This window comes from Dermacentor silvarum, chromosome 2 (genome assembly GCF_013339745.2).
Source record: "Dermacentor silvarum isolate Dsil-2018 chromosome 2, BIME_Dsil_1.4, whole genome shotgun sequence".
In the NCBI taxonomy this organism is placed as follows: domain Eukaryota; kingdom Metazoa; phylum Arthropoda; class Arachnida; order Ixodida; family Ixodidae; genus Dermacentor; species Dermacentor silvarum.
Window position 1 is genome coordinate 172596306 of NC_051155.1, and position 23761 is coordinate 172620066.

Below are 23761 nucleotides of genomic sequence, written 5' to 3' on the forward strand. Positions count from 1 at the left end.
GTTGCTTTGGAGTCCGACAGAAAGCACAACCGGAACATTGCATTCGAAGTGTGCATAACGCCTCGAGACGCGGTCCTGCATGCTACACGTGAGAGGGAACGGGGTAGCCGACCGACATCGTCTGACGAGAGTTTCGCAAGTGCGTTCTGCGAAGCTGTATCCGAGGGCTCGAAAACCCAAGTGAGCGGCTTTGGAGGAAGCCACGTTCGCGAGTTGGAAATAGCCAAGCGGAGCCCAACTTGGTCACGTCTGACAGGAGAGGAGTCAACGGAGGAACATACAAGTGAAGCGAAATGGTAATGGGTATGGACCGAACAACGGCCTTCACCGTTCGAGAAGTGAAGGCCAAATCGAAGAGCTTGTTTATCGGGGAGGGGGAGGTGTCGGTGTATGTGATAGTGTGTAAGCACATGATTGACTGCACGTGCCGGCGGCTTTACCCGCGCCATCGTGACAAAGCTACTAGTGTCCCCGATTCCTCATTCAAGAGTCGACCAACCAGCGCGCATGCGCAGCAAAGCACTCACGTTTCAGTGACGGCAGCAATACGCGGGGAGACTGTGGCGGGCCAGCGCAGCAAGCGCGTGCGCCGCGCCATAGTGAAGTCTAGTCGCCTATGTGTTCGAACGCTCGCTTAAACATTTTTCAGAGTTCATCTGATGTATTAACTTATTTAATTACCGTCTTTTCATTGTGACAAGGCCATTTACCTCTGGGACTCGGGGCTGCAAAGTATACTGCTTTGGTAACCCGAACGGAAGCGACGACGTTTCAAGGTAAATGCCCTTTTACGGAGCCTTGACGAACGTCCTGGCTGATCGCGCGAACTGCGACATTTTGTTGGATCGATTGATTGTTCTGCTGGAGGCAAACGATTGATCATCAAGAATACAGGGCTAGGTATAAGACACGAAAGAAAATCTATTATTCCCTTTATGTTGATATGATAATAAGCTTGGTGCTCTCATTTGTCATATTCTCAGTGCAATTCATATTCAGTAATGAGAATGTGCTCACACTTTGCATCCTGGAAGGCACCGAATCGTCATTATGCGTTACCGAGGTGGAGGGTTTAGAAGGAGCCAATGCGTTTAAATGGAACGAGGACATAGCCAGAGAGAGTTATAATACGACAGTGAAGCAAAAGTTAACCTCATCTGGGAAATATTTATTGCATTGCTTAAGTACCAGATAAGAGAATTTCAGCAGTGGCGAAGCTTTGAAATGATTGAAAATGACGCGAAAGTGATAAACCTGGGGGCGGTCTGTGTCCCCGTTAAATTCAGCGGAGGAGCTTCTTATGGAGTTAGAAACGAGGGCAACGCCTAGCTTTGGCTAGTATATTTTCGTTTAATTGCAAACGAGATTTCATTACGCGCAAGAGTAATGGAAGAAAAAAATGAAGCCTCCTTCCTCAAAATGGTTCTGCTCAAACATAGCCTTGTTCAGAGAAAGAAACCAAGAAAACACACCCACAAACATTGTGCAGCGTAATAAATTGGACATTGTACACTAAATTGTACAGGCGAAGAAGGACCTTCGTATTCATAGCCAAGAGGCCGTATTTCTCCGCTGTCATATTTCTTCGCAGTAGAGGTACAAATATATTTGAAAGAGCGATCTTCCCGTCCACTGGCTCATTTAGCGCTTCTGTTCTGTGTCCATTTTGGCGTGATATACTCCTTAACAGCCAGCTTTGGGAAATCACTATACTGTCTCTGGACAATCTCCTTTCAAATGGTTCAGAGATAAAACTGCAGTATTTCCTGAAGGCCGTTTCCGGCGTGCGTTGAACATGGTAGTAACGTAAAAAAGCAAAGTGCTGTTAGCAACTGTGCCTTTATCAAAACCTGCCAGCACGCGTCCTGTACAGCTGACACAACAGTGCTTGCTACGAAACATGTGTGCGTCGCCTCGGGTAAAATAGCTTTTTTTCCCCTTTTTTTGTGTCTCGCCTCTGTGGGATCGTTTCAGATAGATTTGGCACGCACATTAAAGCATGCCTTACTCCAGCTGAAGCTCTTTGCCATATTCGCCCCAGAGGGCTGCACAGCAGCTTAGGCGGGAGAGCGCGTAGCGAGCCAGATTTAGAGTTCAAATCGGACTCCGTATACGTTGGACTCTGTACGCTTTCTCATTTATGTGAAATGTACATTTTGCGTACTGCGCATATGCTGTGTGCCGTTAAAGTGTATCACGCTAACATTGTGCAACGTTCTAGCCTAGATGAACTTTGACGACTATAATTCTAACCTTGCAGATAAGCCCACTTCGTCATGCCTATTTTTTCCATCACAAGAAGCGAACGATCGTCACAAGCGCCTCAAGAAGGGACGCCTTCTGCCGGGGACGCAACTCAGTCCATGGAGTTTGAGAAAGTGCTCGAAGAAGTGGGTGGCTTCGGCCTCTTTAACAAGACCATCATGATGCTGGCTCTGGTGATAGCCACGGGAAATACCGCAATGGCCTACTTCTTTCACGTTTTTTTACTCATCACGCCAACTAGCCAGTGGTGCTTCGTGAACGGCACTTCTCCCGAAGACTTTGCCGACTTCACAGCGCTGCCGCAGCAGCGCTGTCAGCTTGTGGGCCTGTCCAGCGATGGTGCAAATGCTACCACGGTCGACGGCAGTGCCCACACATGCCCAACTGGATGGAAGTTCAACCCAGACGAGTTCTTCACATCGATTGCGATGGAGGTGCGTGAGTATTTGCCGTGATACATATATCCCCTCCAGACCTGAAGGCAGTTGAGAACATATTCGCTTTTCAAGCGCGTTTTTATTACCCTCTTACTGGTATGTGATGGACTCCAAAAACTCATTTTTTTTTCAAATGTCATCTTTCTCAAGCTTTTGAGTTGGTTTGGTCATTCATTAGGTTTTTCGGGAGTTCAGCATTGGCGAAGAACGCCCCAAGTTAGGACAACACTAGATGTCTTACTCGAACCAATTTTCCCAGTGCACAAAAAATTATGCGAACCATTTTTTCAATTTTCACACTGCAGTTCTTTTTCACAATTTTCGTAGTTACACAGGTGCGAAAAGTGTAATAATAGCACGAATAGAAATAAAGGTCACTTGTCCTACATCTTTGCTGGGCAATGTATACTCTTGTGCAAAACCGATAGCGGTCAGCCCATTTACTGAATGACATCTGATACAAACACCTGCGCAAAAAAATTGGAGCATTGCGTTTCGATATCTTCCTTATAAATGGGTTGTAGCGGGTAGATCGAGGTGGAAGATAGCTCGGCTACTCCATTTATGTCATTTACAGCGGTGTCGCTGCAACCGCTTTTACCGCTTTTCGGCACCGCTTTTATAGCGGTGCCGATTTCCCTGCCTGGGACATAAAGAGCTGTCACGCAGCAGTGCCACAGTCTAATCACTTGCCTCAAGGTTAGGCTTTCTAGGCACAAACTTAGCATCCAATTGGCCTATACGCGATCTTCGAGATCGGGGAAAAATGGTAGGCTCACAAAATGTAGGAAAAAATATGTAACGGAAATAAACATTTTTCCAACAAAAACAACTATTAATCTACACGAAATGTTTTCAGTAGATAATGTCATCTAATAGGAATAGTTTTATGGAGAGACCAGCAAGGTTATTAAGCCTGCAAAACTAAGATTGCGCAAGCGCAATTTGTCTGCTCCGTGTCCGTGCGGGACAACACTGATTTACGTGGGTTTGCGAACGTTTATGGTTGTAATGTTTTCGCCTATTTCTTTTTTTCTTTGACTGTGATCGTACAGGTTGCAGTGGATTGCGCTTGTAGTCGCAGCTGGATGACACCTGATTTCCTGGAGCCTCCTCGTTAAGAGCATTCTTGTTTTAACCAACTTGAAAAGAAAAATAAAGCTTCCAGATTTATCGTGATGGCAATGTATATTAGCAGATATGTTATTGGGGCAATGGTTCGTGTGGAAACCATGCGCTGGTGTAGCACGCTTTCTATTCAGCGCCACTCCATTCTTTTTCGTCATTTGTTTACGAAACGAGAGTTTTTTTCGTTGAATACCTTGAAAATGTGTTTTTTTAAGTTTCTGTTTGCGAGCTTTTTGTCACGGACATCTATTGCGAGTTTCAGGACAGAGGGAACGCTCGCGCGCATTCCTCGGCAATCTGTTCTAGGCCGCAAATTTGGACCGTTTTAATAATGCGAAAGCATTATATGCCCCATTTAGCAAAAATCCGTCGTTGTTGGTGTGACCGAAATATGGTACCAACAATGGCCGACGGCGCAAAGAGTAAAAACACGTAAACAATGCTCAGATTCACGTAAAATTTCTCAGGAAAGGTCCTGTAACCAAAGTAAATTAATGGATCTGAAAAGAAAAAATAATTGGCACATTTAGGTCTGTGTGGGAATCGAAGCCGGACCTCCGAGATGCGAGACGAGCACGCTTCTCCTGGTTCTGGTTGACTAAAGATGTTGCCTAGTGCGTGCGTCATTGTACACGTCACGTCGCAGTCATCTGGCTCACTAAAGGTCTTGCCTAGTGCGTGCGTCATTGGGCACGTGACGGCGCCGCCAATAGGGAGGAGGTGGTGCCACGTCATGATGTATAAAATGAGTGCGTTCATGACGTTCCGAGGTCTACAAACGGCATAATGTTTCGCATTCCAACACGCAAACAATCTTAAGTGCCTATGCTGAATTGTTTTTTTTTTATGGTTACTACATTTTCATTTGTTCATTCCATCTCCGACTACATGCCACGGCTCTTGCTCGTTACGTGAGGAGCACAATAAACCTACCGCTTAATATACCCGATGCCATAATGGCAACAGCGTGACGTGCTTCAATATTGATCGGTTACTGTTGAACGACAATGTCTGTCGTTGATTCTACCTCAAAGTTCGTTGATTATATCTCAAGCGCAGGTATAGTATATTGTTCTGAACGACCTTCGTAAAGAATGCTTAATGGCCTCGTTCGCCATGAATGGGTAGCCAGAGCCCATTACTGCCTAATTCAGTTTTTTGGAGTGGCAGGAACGTTTGCCTCTATAATTCTGCCTCATACCTTGGCAACAACGTTCATTTTGACTTGGAAAAGTGGCTATAGCCTGAACTGGTGTTAACTGTGCTACAAGTGCTACTGTGCTGTGCGGTTATAGTATGCGGTGACAGTGACAAACTGTGATTGTGTTCCCTTTCTCTCTCTCTCTCTACTTTCCTTTCATGTTACCTACCCCTGCCCTCTGTCCCCAGCGTAGGGTAGCAAACCGGATATTCCCCACTGATTAAGCTCCCTGCCTCTACCCCTTAATTCTGTCCGTCTGTCTCTGTCTTTGTCGAACTATGCAACATGGCATGCATAATTCTTGTAGTGAAATGGTAATATGAGAGATTGCATTGATTACTCTTGAATGACCATGACGTTCTTAGCGCTAACTTCTGTGGTCACTCACATTTCGTCTTGAATGTATTCAATGAGCAGAATATTTCGGCCTCGTTCGACATGTAGTATAAGCAATTTGATAAGCAGTGCCTCTGAGAGCAGCTTCACTTGAATGAAGCTCGGTATATCGAAACAATACGCCAGCCAAAATTAACGGCACGTGGACCTGTCTATAATGCCAAAACAGGGGTTTATGCTCCCGCAACTGTGGCTTAGCGGCTATGGTATTGCGCTGTTAAGCACGAGGTCACGGGATCAAATCCCGGCCGTGGCGGCCGCGTTTCCATGAAGGCGAAATGAAAAAAAAAAAAAAAAAAAAAAACGCCCACGTCCCGTGCATGTGGGCCACGTTAAAGATCCCCAGGTGGTCAAAATTAATCCCGAGTCCCCCACTACGGCGTACCTCATAATCAAATAGTGGTTTTGGCACGTAAAACCCCATAACTCATTCATACAGAGGTTTATGGGGTGAAGAGGCACCCTCATTAAAGGAGGTGCGCTGTTGTGAACCACCCAGAATTAATTGAAGCTTGTTTTAGTATTCAATATGACGCATAACACACCATCTCCCAGACATGGAGGGTTGAGTCGCAAGAAAAGGCACGCGATTTGGCGGCGCCATTTCACAAATACTGTTTCCAGCTCTAGCATTGCGCAGCGCAACGTCTTCTCTGTATCGTTTATTTGTCTTCCCCCCCCCCCCCCCCCCCCTTTTTTTTTTGTTTCAGAATGGCTGGGTATGTGCCGACAGCTGGAAAACGTACACCATTCATACAGTTTTCTGGGCGGGATCAATGACGAGCTACTTTGTCTCCGGATTGCTAGCCGATAGGTATGAATGACATTCATGTCATTTCTTGTCATTCACGTCAATTCCCGAATGCGTGTTTTCCTTGACACGCATTCGGTAATTAAGGCAGTTTTCACAGCGTTGTACTTTGCGCAGTTGTACTTTTTCTTTTGCACTTGAAGCGGACTGACGTCCGTGAATATTGTCTGTTACGCTGCATTTATGAATTCCATTTTATATTTTATTTTTCATGATATGTGTTCTGTAGGGTTCGTAATAACCCGCCGCAATATTTTTCATGTACGAATGCAATCAAGCGAAAAACTAAATTTGCTGTAACAGCAACGGAGCTTCGGTAAGTAGAGGAAAAATTCCTTGATAAATCAGTCCTTTAAGACAAGTAACATGAAAAGAACAGGAGAACAGAAACAAAGCACTAACCCGCTGCAATATTTTCCATGTACGAATGCAATCAAGCGAAAAACTAAATTTGCTGTAACAGCAACGGAGCTTCGGTAAGTAGAGGAAAAAGCTCTGCTAAATCAGTCCTCTAAAACCAGTAACATGAAAAGAACGGGGGAACAGAAACAAAGCGCTTCTCATTGGGCCAATGCTCAAATAATTCCTGAGAATATCTTTAGGGCTAGTGAGAGAATGGCGATGCAAATGTTAGTTAAAAAATGAATGAGCTGAAGACCTTTTTAAAATAAACTTGTCACACCACGAATATAAAATGCACTGTCCGTGAAGTATTCGCTCAATTGCTACTGATTCCCTAATATCTGCCGATAGAAAATACTAACACTAATAAATCATACATAATACGATCAATGCTGACAACTGCACTGATTCTTTATTGTCGGGTGCGCGGGGTTCCTGCTGTTAGAACAAAAAAAAGTTATTAGTGTTATTCCCGCAAACGGCGCGAATAGCAATTCTGTGCGGTTGACGGTCACCTGTATTGACTCAGTCAATTTCCATAAACGCTAAATAATTGCTTGTCGAAAAGAGATCAAAGTTCTGAAAAAAATAATGCTGCTGAAGGAAGTGTCGTCGACACATGTAATAAGGCCCATTGTGAGGAAAACATTACAGGATGTAGCGTAGTACGTAAGAGATAGAATTGCCACATGAACGCCAAGTGACAGACGTCAAACAGAAATCGCAGATTATCATGTGTCATGCAGGCTTCCGCCACGAAACCGAAAACAAAGCTTGCGTAAGCCATTTTGTTTCTGCATTGCTTCGAAAACTTTTGTCGTTGTCACACATCTGATAAGTTCATCTGATAAGTTGCGATACCTTGTTTAGCAGATGAAGAACAGTAACCGGACGTTAGCAGTCTATAGCCAGTAAATTTCTGTTTATTTTCGAATATTCGAAACTACCGAAGAGTTCCTTTTCGAATACGAATACGAATAGTTAGTGTGTAGTATTCCATTACTATTCGATACTTGTAATATTCGCCCGCCCTTACCGAATGAAAAGATTTTGTGGTAGTGCGTTGCGTACCCAAGCTTCTGCGGGAGCCAGACAGGAATACCGTTTGTGTTGAGAGTGTCACTGCGCGAGTTGCAAGAAGTGTTGTACAAGTTTTGTTCTCCACCTGAGTGTTCCATATGAAATCATGGCATAACGTCATGCCAAGCAGCAAATTGTGCATGATGTGCCAGAAAGTATTTATGTTCTCTAAGCCAGAGCTTGAAATATTACATCAGGAGGGCCTGCATGCTTTCATTTAAATATTCGCATATGACGCAGGGAAAAGCTGTTTGAGTTATAAAATACATGAGCGAAAAAAATTGTACCACGGGGATTGACAAACTCAACCGCCATCATGTATATTTAAAAGAAAGGACAAACCACGCAATAACAACATGTTACGTTGAAATTGCTGGAAAACGCAGGCCTGCGCGAACCAATGACCTACTGTGGCTGCGATGGGCCAAGCTCGCACACGTTATGGTTAGAACTCCAGTTCGTCGACTTGCGTCCCTGGCTTGGGTTCCACGGCTCTCTGACATTTTAAAGTCAGTTTATTCTATTTATTGCGTTTTCTTTTTGCGTTTTCTTTTTTTTTCATCTTGCAGCGACCCCGTTGGCACTTCCTATGCATTGAACAGACAACCGGTAACGACAAGCGCAAGAAAGACACGAGAAAACCTCGCTCTGTTTTTGAAAAAAAAAAAAAAACTTAGTCCTGATGGAACACTACACTTGCAGTGAAAAAGTCATCAGATGACTTTCACGAAAAATTAGTGATGACAAGAAGTCGACCCCATGACCTTTGCGAATTAGAGATCGCAAGGCGACAAAAACGGCCGTCTGCCTTCAGACACATCTGCACGGGTCGTTCATTCAAAACACCATCAACATCTAAATATCATCGTTATTAGTTTCCTACACGACATAAGTACGTGACTCTCGAAAATACCATGAATGAACGCGAATAAATTAGTATTTTTCTAACGCGTACCAAAACTAAAAATTAAGTGAATGACGTCGGTGGCGGACTGTTTTGTCACTGCAGCAATATTTCACGTTGGCATCCTGCGCACATCTGACCTATTAATGCCCAAAACTAAAAAAAGAGAAAGAAATCATATATACGTACACCGCTGCGCTTGCAAAACATAATTTATCGCTAGTCAAAAAGATGGACATGCCTGAAAAATATAGTGGGAAATAGAAAAACGAAATTGCCTTGTGTGGACGTACAGAATAAGGCAGCATGGTGCCCGCGGAGCGCTGTGAGATCATGGCTTTTATAGTGTGTGTGTTGTAATGTAGGCCATGCCATTTATCACAAGCCCACGCAAATGCAATCACACATATGCCTGCGAAGGAAGGTTGTTTCAAGGGCCCATTCGCGACTCCAGATCCAATGCATCGTTTTTTTTTATAGCGCAGCTCTTAGGCGCCCGTTCCTTCGGCTCGCGTCGGCGTTACGGCGTAACCGAGCTAACGACCACAGCGAAAGATGAGAGCGAACGCGGCGCGCAGCGGATGGTGAGAAAAGTGGCGAGAACGAAGAGGCGCGAGGCGGAAAGCGGAGAGGAGAGTGCAGAGGAACCATGAGGCGGAAAGCGGAGGAGGGTATGGCGAAAGCGTGAGAAGAACAGCGTAGTGCGGTTACGATGGCTACTACGGCGCCAGAGTTGCGCGCGTCTTCTGGAAGGTCTGTCGGCGGCGGCTTCTGTGAATCGCGCCCACGCGCCACCCACGCGCTGACCCCACGCATTGGCTCTCGCGATCTCCAAATTAGCGGGGCAGTCGCGCCACACTTCGCTCCGTTTGCAACGTGCCGCACGAGAGCCATTGTCCGCGCCAGCCAATATATCGCGAAATGAAAACACGTATTGAGCTGCGCTCAGAGTTTGCATTAGGAAGCATCGTAATCGTCGGATAATATTTTGATACACAAGCCAGAGGCTGGAAGCTAAGCCTTTCGACAGAATTGCCTTTCTGGTTGGGCTACTTCACTATAAAGTTAATGACGCGTCTATATAAAATAAGAAAAAAAAGTGGGATTTAATGAACTTATCGTTTCGGGGTGAAGTTCTCTTATCAGTTAAACGACGGATGACGGCGAACTGTATACAGTGGTGGAACAGATGCTGCCGATTCCACAAATTTGCTCCGAGAGTGCTTCTTTGCGCCATCCTGCTCCAAATGGCATCTTGGCGTATAATTGCGCCAACCCTGTGCAGAATAAGCATAACAGCTGCCTCTATAGTAAAACTTAAAACTATATATATATATATATATGTATACATTCCCTGACGAAGGCCGGACCCCGGCCGAAACGTTGGAAATAAAGTATCGTTTTTTTCGTACGTGCGTCCTCAACCTACAAGTTTATATATATATATATATATATATATATATATAAGGCTGGACCCCGGCCGAAACGTTGGAAATAAAGTATATTTTTTTCCTACGTGCGTTCCTTAACCTACAAGTTTATCTATATATATATATATATATATATATATATATATATATATATATATATATATAATGTGCGCTATCACAAGCATTATTGTCATTATCACGGAGGTGAACCGAGTGGTCATAGCTGCGGGTACAGCCTGCGGGCACACATCGGTCCCACATTTGCTGTTTTCGTTCTTTGCTTGCATTTATCTCTGGCATAGTTTCCAATGTTCTGCCGCTGTGTGGTCTTGTTTCCGCCGTTTGGTGAGGGGCAGTTTGATACTTCTCGTACTAGTGCTGTCGGATCGAAAAGCAGAATCGAAAAATCTTCGGTCGCATATTGTTTAGCGTAGTTGTCGACGGTGCCATTTTAGGTGCCATTTTAGGTGCCAATACGCGTACACGTACTCAGCCGCTAGCTAGGAAGAGGTGGCGCAGAAAAAAAAAGTATATATGGGCAGGTTAGCAACCACTGGGTATTAAGTTGCTATTAATGGGGACCTTCCTTCAACCCTGCACAAATGGAAGAGCAAATCCCCGTGGTTGTAATTTAAACAGCTTTCACATGACCCAATGCAGAATTTTGTGTAAGAGAGACTTTGTACGTTAGAAGTAAATAAACGGCCGTATTGACGGTTGCTTTGCTTTAGTCGTGCGATACTTTTTCCCCTCTTTTTTTTTTGCTCGATTCGGGAGAGGCGAACGTGCAAACATCTGTCGCAAGTCAAAATGACAGAAGAGGCTTTATACCGCGATGTGTACAGAGGGGAAAACTTTGTTAAAATTTAATAAAACTAGCCTGGTAATTTTTATCCTGAATCCAGTATTGAATCGCTTAAAGCCGGCTCTGCTATATTTGTTGACAATTTCAGGTAATATGGAGGCCATATATATGGTGTTGTATGGATATGCCCTGGACGCTGCGCCGAACGTGCTAATTGAATTGAATTGAATTTTTATTTTCATGTATCGTACATGAAGGATGGCGGGAGTAAAAGCTGCATAATAGCAGGTTGACTAGCTCCCGCTACCTACAAAAGGGCTGCAAAGCAGTGACATCTAATAGTTAAACAAAACATAATATACCAAACAGGAAATATGCCAACTTTCACAATAACAATAATTCAGAATTATTACAAAAAATAAAGTTTAACAAGATACAATAGTTAATGATAAAGCATCGCAAAATAGAAGGGAAAGGGGAAATATATATATATATATGCAGGTTGAAAATACATAGAACTGGATTACAGTGATAACATTGAATACATCACACATATAATGAATAGCTGGTATAAATTAGCATTAAAATTACAAAACTAATGCAATAGCGCCTATTGAAGTCATATCTGCGCTTTTATCCCAGATCTAGAGCATGGGATTGACAAGATTAACAATTACTTGCCGAGGCACGCAGGAAACATTCTGCGATAGCGTCTTTTATATATCTCTTTACATCATTTCGCCGCCTGAGAGCGAGATGCGCCATAACCTAATAACATGCTAGGTTATGTGGGCTTCAGGTCAAGCAGGCTGATCGTATAGTTTGAACATTGCATTGTCTCTCTGACTCTGAACACGTAAGAACGCAGTGATTACACACGAAGTGTTATGAAAGAGATATTACACTGGATTACAATGAACTATTCCAAACATGCAAGAACGCTCAGAAGCCGGTTTACGGAAACAGTGCCTTCCACAAACGAATCATGCACTGCTGCCGAAATCATGCAAGTATGATTGGTCTGTAGGATATCAGCAGAACGAGAACACGATTGCGACGCGAGTCTACTTAGCGTGCGCTGAAATATATATGGTCTTTTAGACCTCATATGCCCATATTTGCATACGACTCGTAAGCAGTTCCTCAGTGTTCGGGTCGCTGGTGAATACCTACACTGAGTGCTGGGACCAGCGCAGTCGCCCTGTACGTGCGCACAGCTGGATCATTTGAACATAGTATTGGGCCATTGTAATCACCGAATGGCCTTCAACACACAAGTTTTGGACGCAGTACATTGAATTCTCATGATGATGGCGGACCAATGGCCAAAGAGAGAGAGAGAGAAACGACTTGATTAATTAAATATTCATCCAAATAATCATTTTTTTCTTTCGCCTCCATAACTCTGGGTATCATGGAATGATAGCGTATCCTTGAATACCCATCTGCATGGCTAAGCGATAGCAGTAAAAAAAAGTTTCGATCCACCCTGTGCCTCCAAATATCCGGTGATAAAGGAGCCGTAGCCTGCTGTAGCATAGCTTGTTCGACTGGGGTCCTTCCCGGCCTCTGCTATTATCGTCCGTGACTCAGCAGGCAAAAAGTATGCTGCACGAAAGGAAAGATTAGTAATGTACTCCTGCGCCAAAACAATTTAAAATAAATGCCATGCTCCTTACTTTATCATTAAACTTTAATTCGTCGGTCAGTAATAAACAGCAGGGACCGCTGTAGCGGTAGTCTGAAAGCACAGGCATCCTGTTCGTTTCGTGACATCCCTTTTGATTGTTATTATTATTTTTTGGACAATACAAGGCATTGGCCACGAGTCAGGACAAAAGGAGGCAATTAACTTCCTGGCGGGGTCCAGCTCGCGCTGGGCGCAACGGAAATAGTGTCCATGTTGCAAAATAAAAAAATATATATCTTTAGAGATATCGACAGTATATACGCTAGTTCTGTCAGACACAAATTTCAAAATTTCACAATAATTTCTCGTTACACAATAACAAAGTACTAATAGTAACATTTCACACATTTAGTAAACATTTTTACCGTGCATTGTGCAGAACAGTATAACATAAAAACAAAAATTGAAAAAAAGTCACAATAAGTTAAAATGTATGAGAGGTGGCAGTACACATTTAACCGTAACCAAATTGCACCTTAAATCTTACTCGATTTCTTAAAAACTGAAAAGGGAGCCAACATGGACTTTGATAATTTGAGCAGTTGCGCTTGTTTTGCTCGATGCCGGAAACAATATGCCGCCTTAGACACTTTGGAGATGGATAAAAATTATGACAGCATAGCACATACCATTTGAATAAAAGTACTTCAGAATGTAGCAATACCAAGGGTTTTATAGTGTGGATATACGCATTTTTGAATGGCAAAAATTTTACTTTTCTCAATGCAGATTGTCATTTTTAATATATAAACAAACTATATAGGCCTCCCCTAAGGTTCAGTCCTATCACCATTATTATTTAACGTTTTATTAAACTCTGTCCTATCTCAACAGGATGTGCAGGTGTATGTTTACGCCGATGACATAGCGTTTTTTGCTGCATCAGTTGACATACATACTCTCTACCAAATTCTGCAGAGCTATAAGAGTAACCTTGAAAAGGGTCTTGATAGCATTAACCTCTCAATGTCAGCAAAAGTTCAAATCTTGTTTTTTCTAAAACCATTCCCGTGCACATTTTGATGGTATACCGAAAAGAAGTTATCCCGCAAGTGGAGTCTCTTAAGTATTTGGGAGTTATGCGCAACGAGAAACTCAACTAGAGCCCACTCATGGACCGCATTGCATCCAAGGGAGCACGTGCAGTGGGCATGATGCATACACTTAGCCACAGTCGCAACAGAATGCCCAGGGTTCCCCTAACTTTGTCGTGATTGATGTTTAATACCGGTGTCACACGTACACTTCTGATCGCGATCGGGGCCGATCCGGAGCGGATTATAATATATCAAAAGTGGTCGCTGCTATACACGCTCCAACGATCGGGATCGAGTTATTATCGTCTGCTGATCGTCGGCATCTCTCAGAACTGCAGAGTGCTTTGACTACAAGTTCAGATTTGCAAAATATGGTTAAATGTGGACACTATTTCAATTTTACAGCTTACTATTGCTGATAAAATAGTTTTGAAACGTTTTTATTCAGCTGCCTTTATTTTTTGTTTTTAGAGTTTTCGGAATACTGCGCTAGAGGGCGCAGCCATCAGCCTGCGATTGCGATCAAGGGGCCTGATCACGATTCTCGGATCGCGATAGCCCGGATCCGGATCCCTCAAAATCGCGATCGCAAATGACCGTGTAGCGTCACTCGATCCGGATCAAGTCCAATCCGGATCGGCCCCGATCGCAATCAGAGGTATACGTGTGACACCGTTATGATATAAAGAAACACGCATGCCTTCTCTTCTCATTCGATTTCATATCCCATTAGCGTAAACTTCTATAATCAGTACACTTTCTATAATGAGTTGGACTCCTTTAAATGTCAGTGGACTCGTTTACGGTGCCCTCAAGTTGTTTTTGTCCAAACTGTATTAGACCAATTACAAGTTTATCTTTGTGAGATGAACTTGTAAGCATCTCTGCTCCGATAGCTAAGATTGAGTTCGATTACCTTTTTCAAATAATGCTAAACATTTCCCCTTTCACTTCCTAAATGATATTTTAGAAGCTGTCGTTACACAACTAGAAATAAAATCTGTTATAGTGACTCACGCTTTCGTTTGTGGAGAGAAGGCAGGTGTGGGCATTGTATCACCATCTCTTAATTGATCTTCTCAATCCCACTACCTGAATTCACACCTGTTTTTCAGATTGAGTTGTCGGCAATTGTTTTAGCTTTACGTTAATTACCTTTATCTTTGACCGCAGCTGTAATTTTAACATATTGTCTGTCTGTTTGTTCTTCCCCAGCCACTTCTACTTTATCCAACGCACTAGAAGCGTTCAATTCGTTCGTCCTAAGACATTTACGCCCCATTCGTTTGGTGTGGGTGCCGGTGCACAAAGGTCTAATACTAATTGAATCTGCTGAATAACTCGCAGTAACATTACATGGTGACCCGATAACCCATATTGTAGCATCATCTGCGTTTGTAACAGTGGCACGATTTAGAAAATTCGTCGCCGGGAATAACTTTCAAAAATCTTCATTTTCCGCCTCTGAATTTTCGCATCAAACTTTTTCTTAGAACTATAGATGGTGTTCCACTAGAAAGGCTGAAATGCCGCTAACGAGACTTTGTTGTCGAGTCCCCCCACTAAACGTTTACCTTCAGAGGTCTGGTCTGGCCATTTCACCATTGTGTCATAGCTCTAATGAGAGCGAGTCTCTAAAACAATTCTTTTTAGCATGTTGCTGTTTTAAGGTTCAAAATATTGTCGGAAGAACCATTACGCAAACTTCACTTGACGTTGCCTCTCCCGTTGGTCCTTTCCTTTGGTGCTACCAAACTGGGTTTTAGCCACAGGAACGTTTGTGATGCCCCCTACAATTTTCTGTGCCTGCGAGAAGAATCTAATACAAGAAATTTCCGTTTCAGTTCTCCTTCTTAATTAAAATTTTTGAATGTGTAATATGTAGATACAATATAGTTTGCATCTATATCACGTAAATTTTGCTTCACACTAGTTAAAATCACCACTCTCATTGAAATCATATTCCTCAAAATTAGTATTAGTACTTTTTTAAACCCTTGCACCATCCGATTCATCGTCGATCCCCCAGCGTGGGTTGCTCCAGGTCAGTGAGGGACAACAACTTGTTTGTGCCAGGTCAATCATAGCAGGGCGTCGCAAAAAAAAAAAAAATCACGTTGCTACATTCCTTGTGCGTAGCCGCGCGTGGCAGGGATGTCGATCGCAACACGTGTGGTGGCTTGAACCTGCTCACACGTGCCCCGTTTCTATTTGAAATAGAAACATTTTAATGACTTCCTGACGCCCCCGTACAGTCGCATGATAAATTGACTGAATGTGTGTGTGCCACGTGCCGTACGTTTCACAGCAATGAGAATTCTTGCCACTGCTCCTCTAAAAACGCGCACCAAACTCTATGCACACGGGACTTGTTTTTCCCCTTTTTTTTCATGCTGCCTCTGTAATGTAGAAGCCACGGTGCGACGTGGGGATCTGGCTCGTCGGTCATCGTAGAAAGGGTCATGTACGCGATACATACCACACCCCTCGAGTTTGTTCTGGAGAGTGGGACTTGGATAACGATGGAAAGCAAAGGTCAAGCAGGGATTGCTCGCCAACTGTCTTCGAGCGTTGCTTAATTTCCCTGGGTGAAGTTTACTCCAGATTTCAGGCACGGAAGTACGAACATACAGATTTAGCAAGCGCATCAAAATGTTTCACGCGCGGAGAGATCCATGTCATTCGCAGATGCGAAGCGCGAGTTCATTACTGATGAGAAGGTTCGCAGCATTAGTTTCCTTGGTCAAGCAAGGCGACTTTTCCGAATGCACTCGGCTACTGAACGCCCAATGCTGGAGGGCTAACTTCATGGACGAGAAACCTAGTTGCACAGCTTTCTGACTCGAATACTGGGAAACCTTGTCCACGCCAATGTACGACCCTTGACAATTGCTTGTTTCAAAGGGCGTGCGCTGCACGACATGACCAGGCCCATCGAGCCCTGCTAAGATATCTGAAGAATACTGCCCTGCCCTCCCGTTTATAGACATTATTGGTGTTTATGTTTTGTTCTGTCTGTGTCTCCGTCATTTTTTATTTCCTATTTTCTTTCCTACTACTTTCATTTCCTCCATTCCCTCCTCCTGAAAGAGTAGGCAGGCGTTGTGCCCCTCTCGGTGGCAGTTGTCAGCTTGTTCCCTCCCTATTTCCTTCATGTTCTTGTGTGTATATATGTACAAACCAAATAATAATAATAATTGTCGAGCTCGAAGATGGGCTTCAATATAACTTTGTGGTGCTACTTTTTAAGCAGATGACAGTTCGGGTGCCTGGAAGTCGGCGTGGCAAAATGTGGAACCTGATTCGAACACCGATCTTGATATCCCTTAAACAGAACGGGGCGATGTCATTGAGAAATATTAACACTGACAAGTTCCACTCAAAAGGAGAGAAATTCAATTCTCACAGAAGCACTTATTAGATTGGTCAATGTAATCAAAAGTGAGGAATGGAAGTACCGTCAACTCGAGAACTATGAATTTGTGTATATGCAGATGCTGTGAAGCACGTGCATCAAGGTACACCATTTTATTTCCTTATAAAGAAGCAAGTAAAACTCTGCCCTATAAATGGAACGTAGAACACTTATTATTCATAGATTTCTCCTTTACGGCATAAGGTTAGTACTTCACCGAAGCTGGCAGTCACTATAAGTTGCGTAGATACGCTATAAAGTTCATGAGAGCAACTTGTTGGGCTAGCTGGGACATGGTTATACTAGGAGAATGCCAGCAAACTTGAAAAAGAGAGAAAACGAGGGGCAGACATAGACAAAGCGACCGGAAGGTGGCTTCCAGAAAGGTGGGCAGCCACCTACCTGTCTCTTTGTGTATGTCGGCCTCTCGATTTTTCTCTTTTTTCAAGTTTGCTGGTATTCTCCTAGTATATGCTATAAAGCGCGAGGAAAATGCCGTGCGGATTCAATTCTGCACAATTCTTGCTTCCATGCTAACGAACCGTGAATGAATATCCATGCTATAACCAAAGTCTGTTACTTTGATTTGTCCTTCCTGTTATTTGCAGAATTGGGCGAAGGAAAACAGCCTTGCTGCTCATAGCAGTGGGTTCCATTTGCAACCTGCTCGGCGCCTTCTTCACAAGTTTTCTTAGTTACACGGCACTGAGGTTCTTCGCCGCCGCTGGAACGTACTCGGTGACGACAACGGTCTTCGTGTTGGGTAGGCCTCAGCTTTCCCCGAGGTCCCTCTTTCGACATGCGCGTGTCTCTCCCTTTCTCCTTGCTCTTTATCCTCTTTATGCCCTGTCTCTGTCTTCCAAATTAAACTCAATTTGACACTCATTCAATTATTTCGCATTCACGGGCGTGGATCTCGCCACAAGGTCCAGGCACATTGTGAGGTAGATTACTGCGTGTGGCGCGTCGATTGCAAGCAGGGCGGAGCTGATAACAGTTACGCTCTTACTCTCGGCTGCCGAAAACAAACGACTGACTTTCTCTCACGTTGACATTCCCTCACAGTTTGACATTGTGTTGAGAGCCACGCCTCTGAATGCTAAATTAGCTGATCGAGTGTCTGGTTTGATGATGAAAATTTCGGAAGGCAAGCGCTCCAGGAAAATCAAAGTGAACTTAACTTCAAAGAGAATTTTCCTAACGCGTCTAATATAAACATATATCATAAGCGTGCTAACAAGAAAATTAAGAAGCTTCTGGTTATTATGTGTTTAGTTATTATAATTTGTCGCGAAAATTGTGTCCGCCAAAGCGCATGAACTGCATATGCGAGCACATTCTGCGTAATTAGTAGAGCGTTCTTATTAAAATTAGCGTTAGTTTACATTCAATACCCAGATTAGTTGTACGTGAGTGGCAACAGGCAGTAAACTTACAACGCAAAACAGCCGCGGTGATTTGTTGAAGGATAAGAAAACAATCTCTGTTCTTCGTTTAGTAACCACGCTATTCCGAAAATGATATTCCAAGATGGTCAGATTAAGTCGGAGGGCTGATGTGTGTGCTCTCTTAATAACCCCTTTTCTATTGAGGAGGAGAGAACAAAGGTCGACATGGAACGCATTTTCACCAATGAGTTCCTCACCTTTGGAATTCCGGAATTAGGCACATTACTAGTAGCTCGTAAGGTTGTGTGTAGCCGCCTGGTAAAGTTCTGTGCATCAAGAATTAAGCTCTGTGGCACGAATGTTACAACACTCCGTAATACCCACCAGGCCGTAGTGTTGGGCAGCGAAAAAAAAAATCACTAGAATATGTAAGACAGCTTTGAGGGAAAAAAAAGAAGAACGAAGAGAAATGTATAGCTACAGCAACTAAACTAGTAAATGAATGAACGTTGCATAACGGGCCGGTGGGCTAGCTGGCGTATTCCCCATTATGTGCTGAATAGAACGGCTTACATCGATTCAATTGTTTTTTTTTTTGTTATCGCTGCGTTTCAACTTACGTAATGACCAGCCAAACTGCCCATTAGTACATGTAGGTCGAGTGTTTCAAGTGAGGTTAGTTTGAAATAATACAGCCGCTAAGCGAAGAAAGAAATTCAAAAGACCTAGTGAGCCCTCATGGTAGTCCCTCTGCAAGGTACTTGCTTCTTCTTCCTGTGCATGTGTTAGAGAGAGTGAATGGAGAGCAACAGAAGAGAGCATGTCGATACTTTTTAAATATTCACAATAAGCTACTCCTGCTTACTCTCCACCTCTTATCTGGACAGTTGAACAGTCTCATAAGCGCGCTCATCTGGCTGTGGGTCTGGAGTGCGGCAACCAGTCAAATTGCGTAAATGCCTGATCGAGTTGAAAAAATATTCCATGGAGGTTACAAGAAAATTCTTTTGGACGCAATGATGCTTTTTTTTTCTTTACCTGTCATATTATCCAAAGTAGATGAAAAGGAATTTCTTGATACAAACAAATTGATTAAAAGAACAGTGTTTATTGACTTCTCCTGTTATTGGTTAAAAGAACAGTGTTTATTGACTTCTCCTGTTATTGACTTCTCCTTCTCCTGGCCAGCGTGGGAAGTTCTCAATGCATTTTTTATGTTAAGCTGTTTTTAAGGTATGTTCGTGGTAAGCAGCCTCTGAATGCACACAGCTGGGCACAGCAACGCCGTCAATTGTCACTTACACCAGGATTGAGAATTTCTTTGAGGTTTCGCACCGAATGACTCTGCATTAATAGCATTACCAATTCAACGCGATGCTCATAAATGTCCGTTTGTCATTACGAATTCGCACAAGGGCACTCTCGAAATATCGCTACTGTGTGCAATCTAAACAAAATATATACTTGACTTCGTCATGTCTGTTTCCTAATTTAACAATAGCCGTGGCACGTTCGGAAGCATTCATTAGAAACACTGAGTACTATAAGAACCAAGCAATTAGTTGGTCATTCAATATAGTATTCGGGAAAGCAATTCTCAAGGCTGTTCTTATCTCTTCTGCTTTGAACGCGTCACAAGTCTATTCTGTGCGTCACCCATGCAGTCATGGAGTACACGGTAGCTGAAAGGAGGACGCTGGTCGCTTTCGTATGGAGCATCGCCTGGACTACCTTCGGCATGCTGTCACCCTGGTACGCCTACCTGCTGCAGAATTCGAGGGCCCTCATCGAAACCAGCGTGGGCTTCAGCGCTGTCCTCTTCATATTCACACTGTGAGTGATCCATGCTTACTCTTGAATCCTCGCTTCGGTCGTACGCACGCTTAAGACCCTTAAATTAAGTGTGTGCAATGCAAATGCTAAAATCATATAAATAACAGATGACAGCACCACTATGGTAAGCCATCAAACACCGAGCTAAGGAGCTTGCTACGGATATTTTTATACAATGATCGCTGTCGCTTCGGCGTGTAGGATTAAAGCTATCTCACTTAGACACTGAACCGATGGTTTATTGGACCCCAAATCCTAACGAAGAAAATATTGTTATCCTATCCAAACGATATGCATCGTTCTGCACAGACAACTGAACCGTGTCTATTTCCAATAGTATAAGCGTGTGAAGTGGAAGCAGTAATGAGCGCCCAGTTACAGCTGGCGCAATAATGCTCTTCTATCAAGTGACATACGTTTTATTGCGATAGCAATTATATGGACACTCCAAGCGCAATTTTGCCGTCGGCGTCGCCGTCGCCGTGATGTTCCGTGTTAAGTCCAAACACGATAACATCATCGCCACGCGCCGTACGCTGAATATGCGAGTGAAAGCCTGCGAGGGGTCAGCCGATGTTCGCGGCTCAATCTCGCGTGTGCGTGGGAGGAGGGTGGGGCGGAAGCGCACCATCTTCTTTCGCGCGCGAGGCATTGGGGGGACGTGAGGGAGGGGAGGGGGGCGTTCTACACCGGCGGCTTCTGCGTACCGCGCGGACGCACTGGCGCCGTATCCTGAAAGCTATCTGCAATGTGGTCAAAGTGCGCGTCAGCGCGGGTGTCATCTTCAAAGCGATCCGCGATATGGACAAAGTACACCACGACGAGTGCCAGTAGCTTCGTATGCGCTGTGCTTTTAACGGTTAGTTCACGCTGAAGCGAGAGAAAGCACGAAGGTCGATTCGCTCGCTCCTGCTGCCGCACTTCCTCACTCCAGCGTTTTGACAGCGAGCTTCTGCGGTCATCGAGCGACATGTGTTCATGTTCACCTGGGCGCCAGCGACACCGTGCTTGTTAATTTAGTTAGTAAGCGAATGTTTACAACGTTATACGGCCGATAACACTACTATTCTTACTTAGTATAGCTGTCTACTAATTTGCTACCGCAATCGATGATTCGCCTATCGGGCGAAACTGCAACTTTCTTTTTAGTCTAAGAACTTTAATAGAGGAATTAGTTCTTACTGCGCGGCTTTGTTCTCGCTCAAATTCCATGAGAAGCGTGCATTGTTTGGTCCGCATCATTCACTAAATTGCTTAGCACAGCTTACGTGACGGAATACAATAGTAATGCGGAGACTGCTGGTATTAACTATGGGTTCTTAAATGTCTTTAGCACTTTTCTATTAGGTTATATACAAAACATTGCACCTGATGGGGACGGAGGTTCCGCTTACCATGACAATTGTTTACTCAATACAAATTTATTCTTAAGTGGCTATATAAGAATTAACCACGGTTGTTAGATTAGCCTCAATTGCTTAAAGATAACCAGGTCATGATTCTAGACTGAACATTGCGCGGTGTAATAATAGACTCTATGCGTTTTGCCCGTGTCGACGAGAAGCGATTAGAGCGAATAACTGCTATCTGAAGCTGGGTGGCTGTAGGAGGAAGGCTTTATGCAGTCTCGACAGACGGTTGAGCCTTGGGAAGCTCTGTCGTTTCCAAGTCCCGGGATGCCAAGGCAAAAGATCACACCTCCGATCGAATTTAAACATGATTGGATAACTTGCCTTGGCGAAGCCAAAATTGGCCACTTACAAATATATGAAGAAGCAAAATACGACGAAATATAGTCGAATTTCAATCTGTGTAATCACAACATTGTAGTTGAACGAGTTGTTTCACATTGTATTTCTAGTTTGATGCAGTGGGTTCCATTTTTTGTGTTCCGTCTGTTTTGTGTCCATGACACAATCATGTGTTAGCATGCAAAACTTGGAGGACGCTTAATCTACCCCTTTAAGAGTGGAACACGATAGCATTCAAAGGTCCCTGACTGCTTACAAGTGTGCACTGGTGGCATTCACCCGCAAACCAATGACACCCTACGCCATCTCTATAAATGGCCAGATGATTACTTATGAGAAGACTCAGAGATTTTTTGGCATAATTGTTTATAGAGATCTCTCACGGAGCCCGCACGTGACCTACTTGAAACAGCGTTTGACAGCACTCTCCCAACTTTTCAAGTTTCTGGTGGAAAAACTTGGGGAATGTCAGTACATGCAATGTTGGAGTTGTACAGGGCTTTTTTTCTGGGCTTCTTGACATACAGTTTGCCCGTACTGACCAACACTTGCCAGACAATCCTTCGTGCTCTACAGGCTATTCAAGCTCGGGCTCTAAGGGTTTGTCTTGGTTTGCCGAAATGCACATCAACAGTGGCGACTATTGCAATCGCCCGGGACCAACCAATACAAACGCACATTGCGGTGGAAGTGTTGAGAGTGCACATTAGGCACTTTGCCCGGGCCCGTTCCCATCATCTGGCAACACTACCGTCAGAAAGGCCGCAGGTATCATTTTGCACTACGATTTCGGATTATTACACTCGCCTTCCATCATCCCCCCCAACCAAGCCATCGATTCCTTCATGGTGTTCGGATCGACCTGCAGTGCACCTCACCGTACCAGTAATCAGAAATAAATCTGAGCTGTCATCACCTGCTCTTGAACAACTCACTCTGCTCCTTTTGCACGTCAGGTACGCCGACCATGTATACACATTAATACTGACGGATCGGCAACTCTCCAGTGTTCCTCTGGAGCCGTGGTTTTCCCAGCGAAAGCCACCACCATCAGTTTCAAGACGTGTCACCCAAGAATATCGACGGCAGCGGAACTTGCAGCTCTTCGCGCTGCACTTCATCTCGTCAGCCAAGAACAACTCGGAGATGGTCAATATTCAGTGACTCGAAGGCAGCACTGCTGTCTTTGCTATCAGCCCTGCGACGTGGACCACACGAACAACTGGTATTCGAGATTAGATAACTAATTCATACCTTGACTGATAAAGGACACCACGTGACATTTCAGTGGCTTCCAAGTCACTGCAGTGTCATAAGAAACGAACACGCCGATAACGCTGGTCGGTCGGCTCTTCAAGGCGACGAAGAGGAACCAATACCGTTATTAGGGCCAGATGCCGCTCGAAAACTTCGAATGCTCAACCGTGATATCACGTTCTCCCTGCGGAACGCAGGAAGTTTTCAAAGCAACCGGCTGCACAACTTAGACTCCTCTCTACGCCTTTGCTCTACGCCCAGCTGGACTCTGCCGTCGAGAAGCTACCCTACTTTTTCAATTTTGCCTTCGCGCGTTCGAGGCGCACGCTGCGAACTATGCTACTCGCATTATTGAAGCTGAGCGCGTCGCAACACACTTGGCTGCCCAAGACACTTGGCTGCCCAAGACACTACGGTGTCCGAACAAAATGCTCATACCGTCGCCGAAGCGACTCGGCAGCTGTGCGCTGCTCGCCAACAGGACGCCGCGCGCCGCGCACCAAGCAGACCTCCAACACGGCCATCGTGAGT

At 44.2% G+C, this 23761-nt stretch overlaps 1 protein-coding gene across 2 annotated transcripts in view; it reads left to right on the top strand.

Annotated features, from left to right (window-relative positions):
* The first annotated feature begins 576 nt into the window (after nucleotides 1–576).
* LOC119442128 (solute carrier family 22 member 7) overlaps nucleotides 577–23761 on the top strand; it is a 36789-nt gene continuing 13604 nt past the window's right edge. Inside the window, exons 1-5 of one of the 2 annotated variants that reach the window (XM_037706881.2) lie at nucleotides 577–776; nucleotides 2261–2699; nucleotides 6138–6241; nucleotides 17610–17764; nucleotides 20054–20222. In XM_037706881.2, the coding sequence (XP_037562809.1) occupies nucleotides 2277–2699; nucleotides 6138–6241; nucleotides 17610–17764; nucleotides 20054–20222 (851 nt within the window). In that variant the 5' untranslated portion in view covers nucleotides 577–776; nucleotides 2261–2276. Of the gene's footprint in view, nucleotides 777–2035; nucleotides 2700–6137; nucleotides 6242–17609; nucleotides 17765–20053; nucleotides 20223–23761 lie in introns of those variants that run through there. The other variant, XM_037706880.2, reaches the window with a different exon arrangement.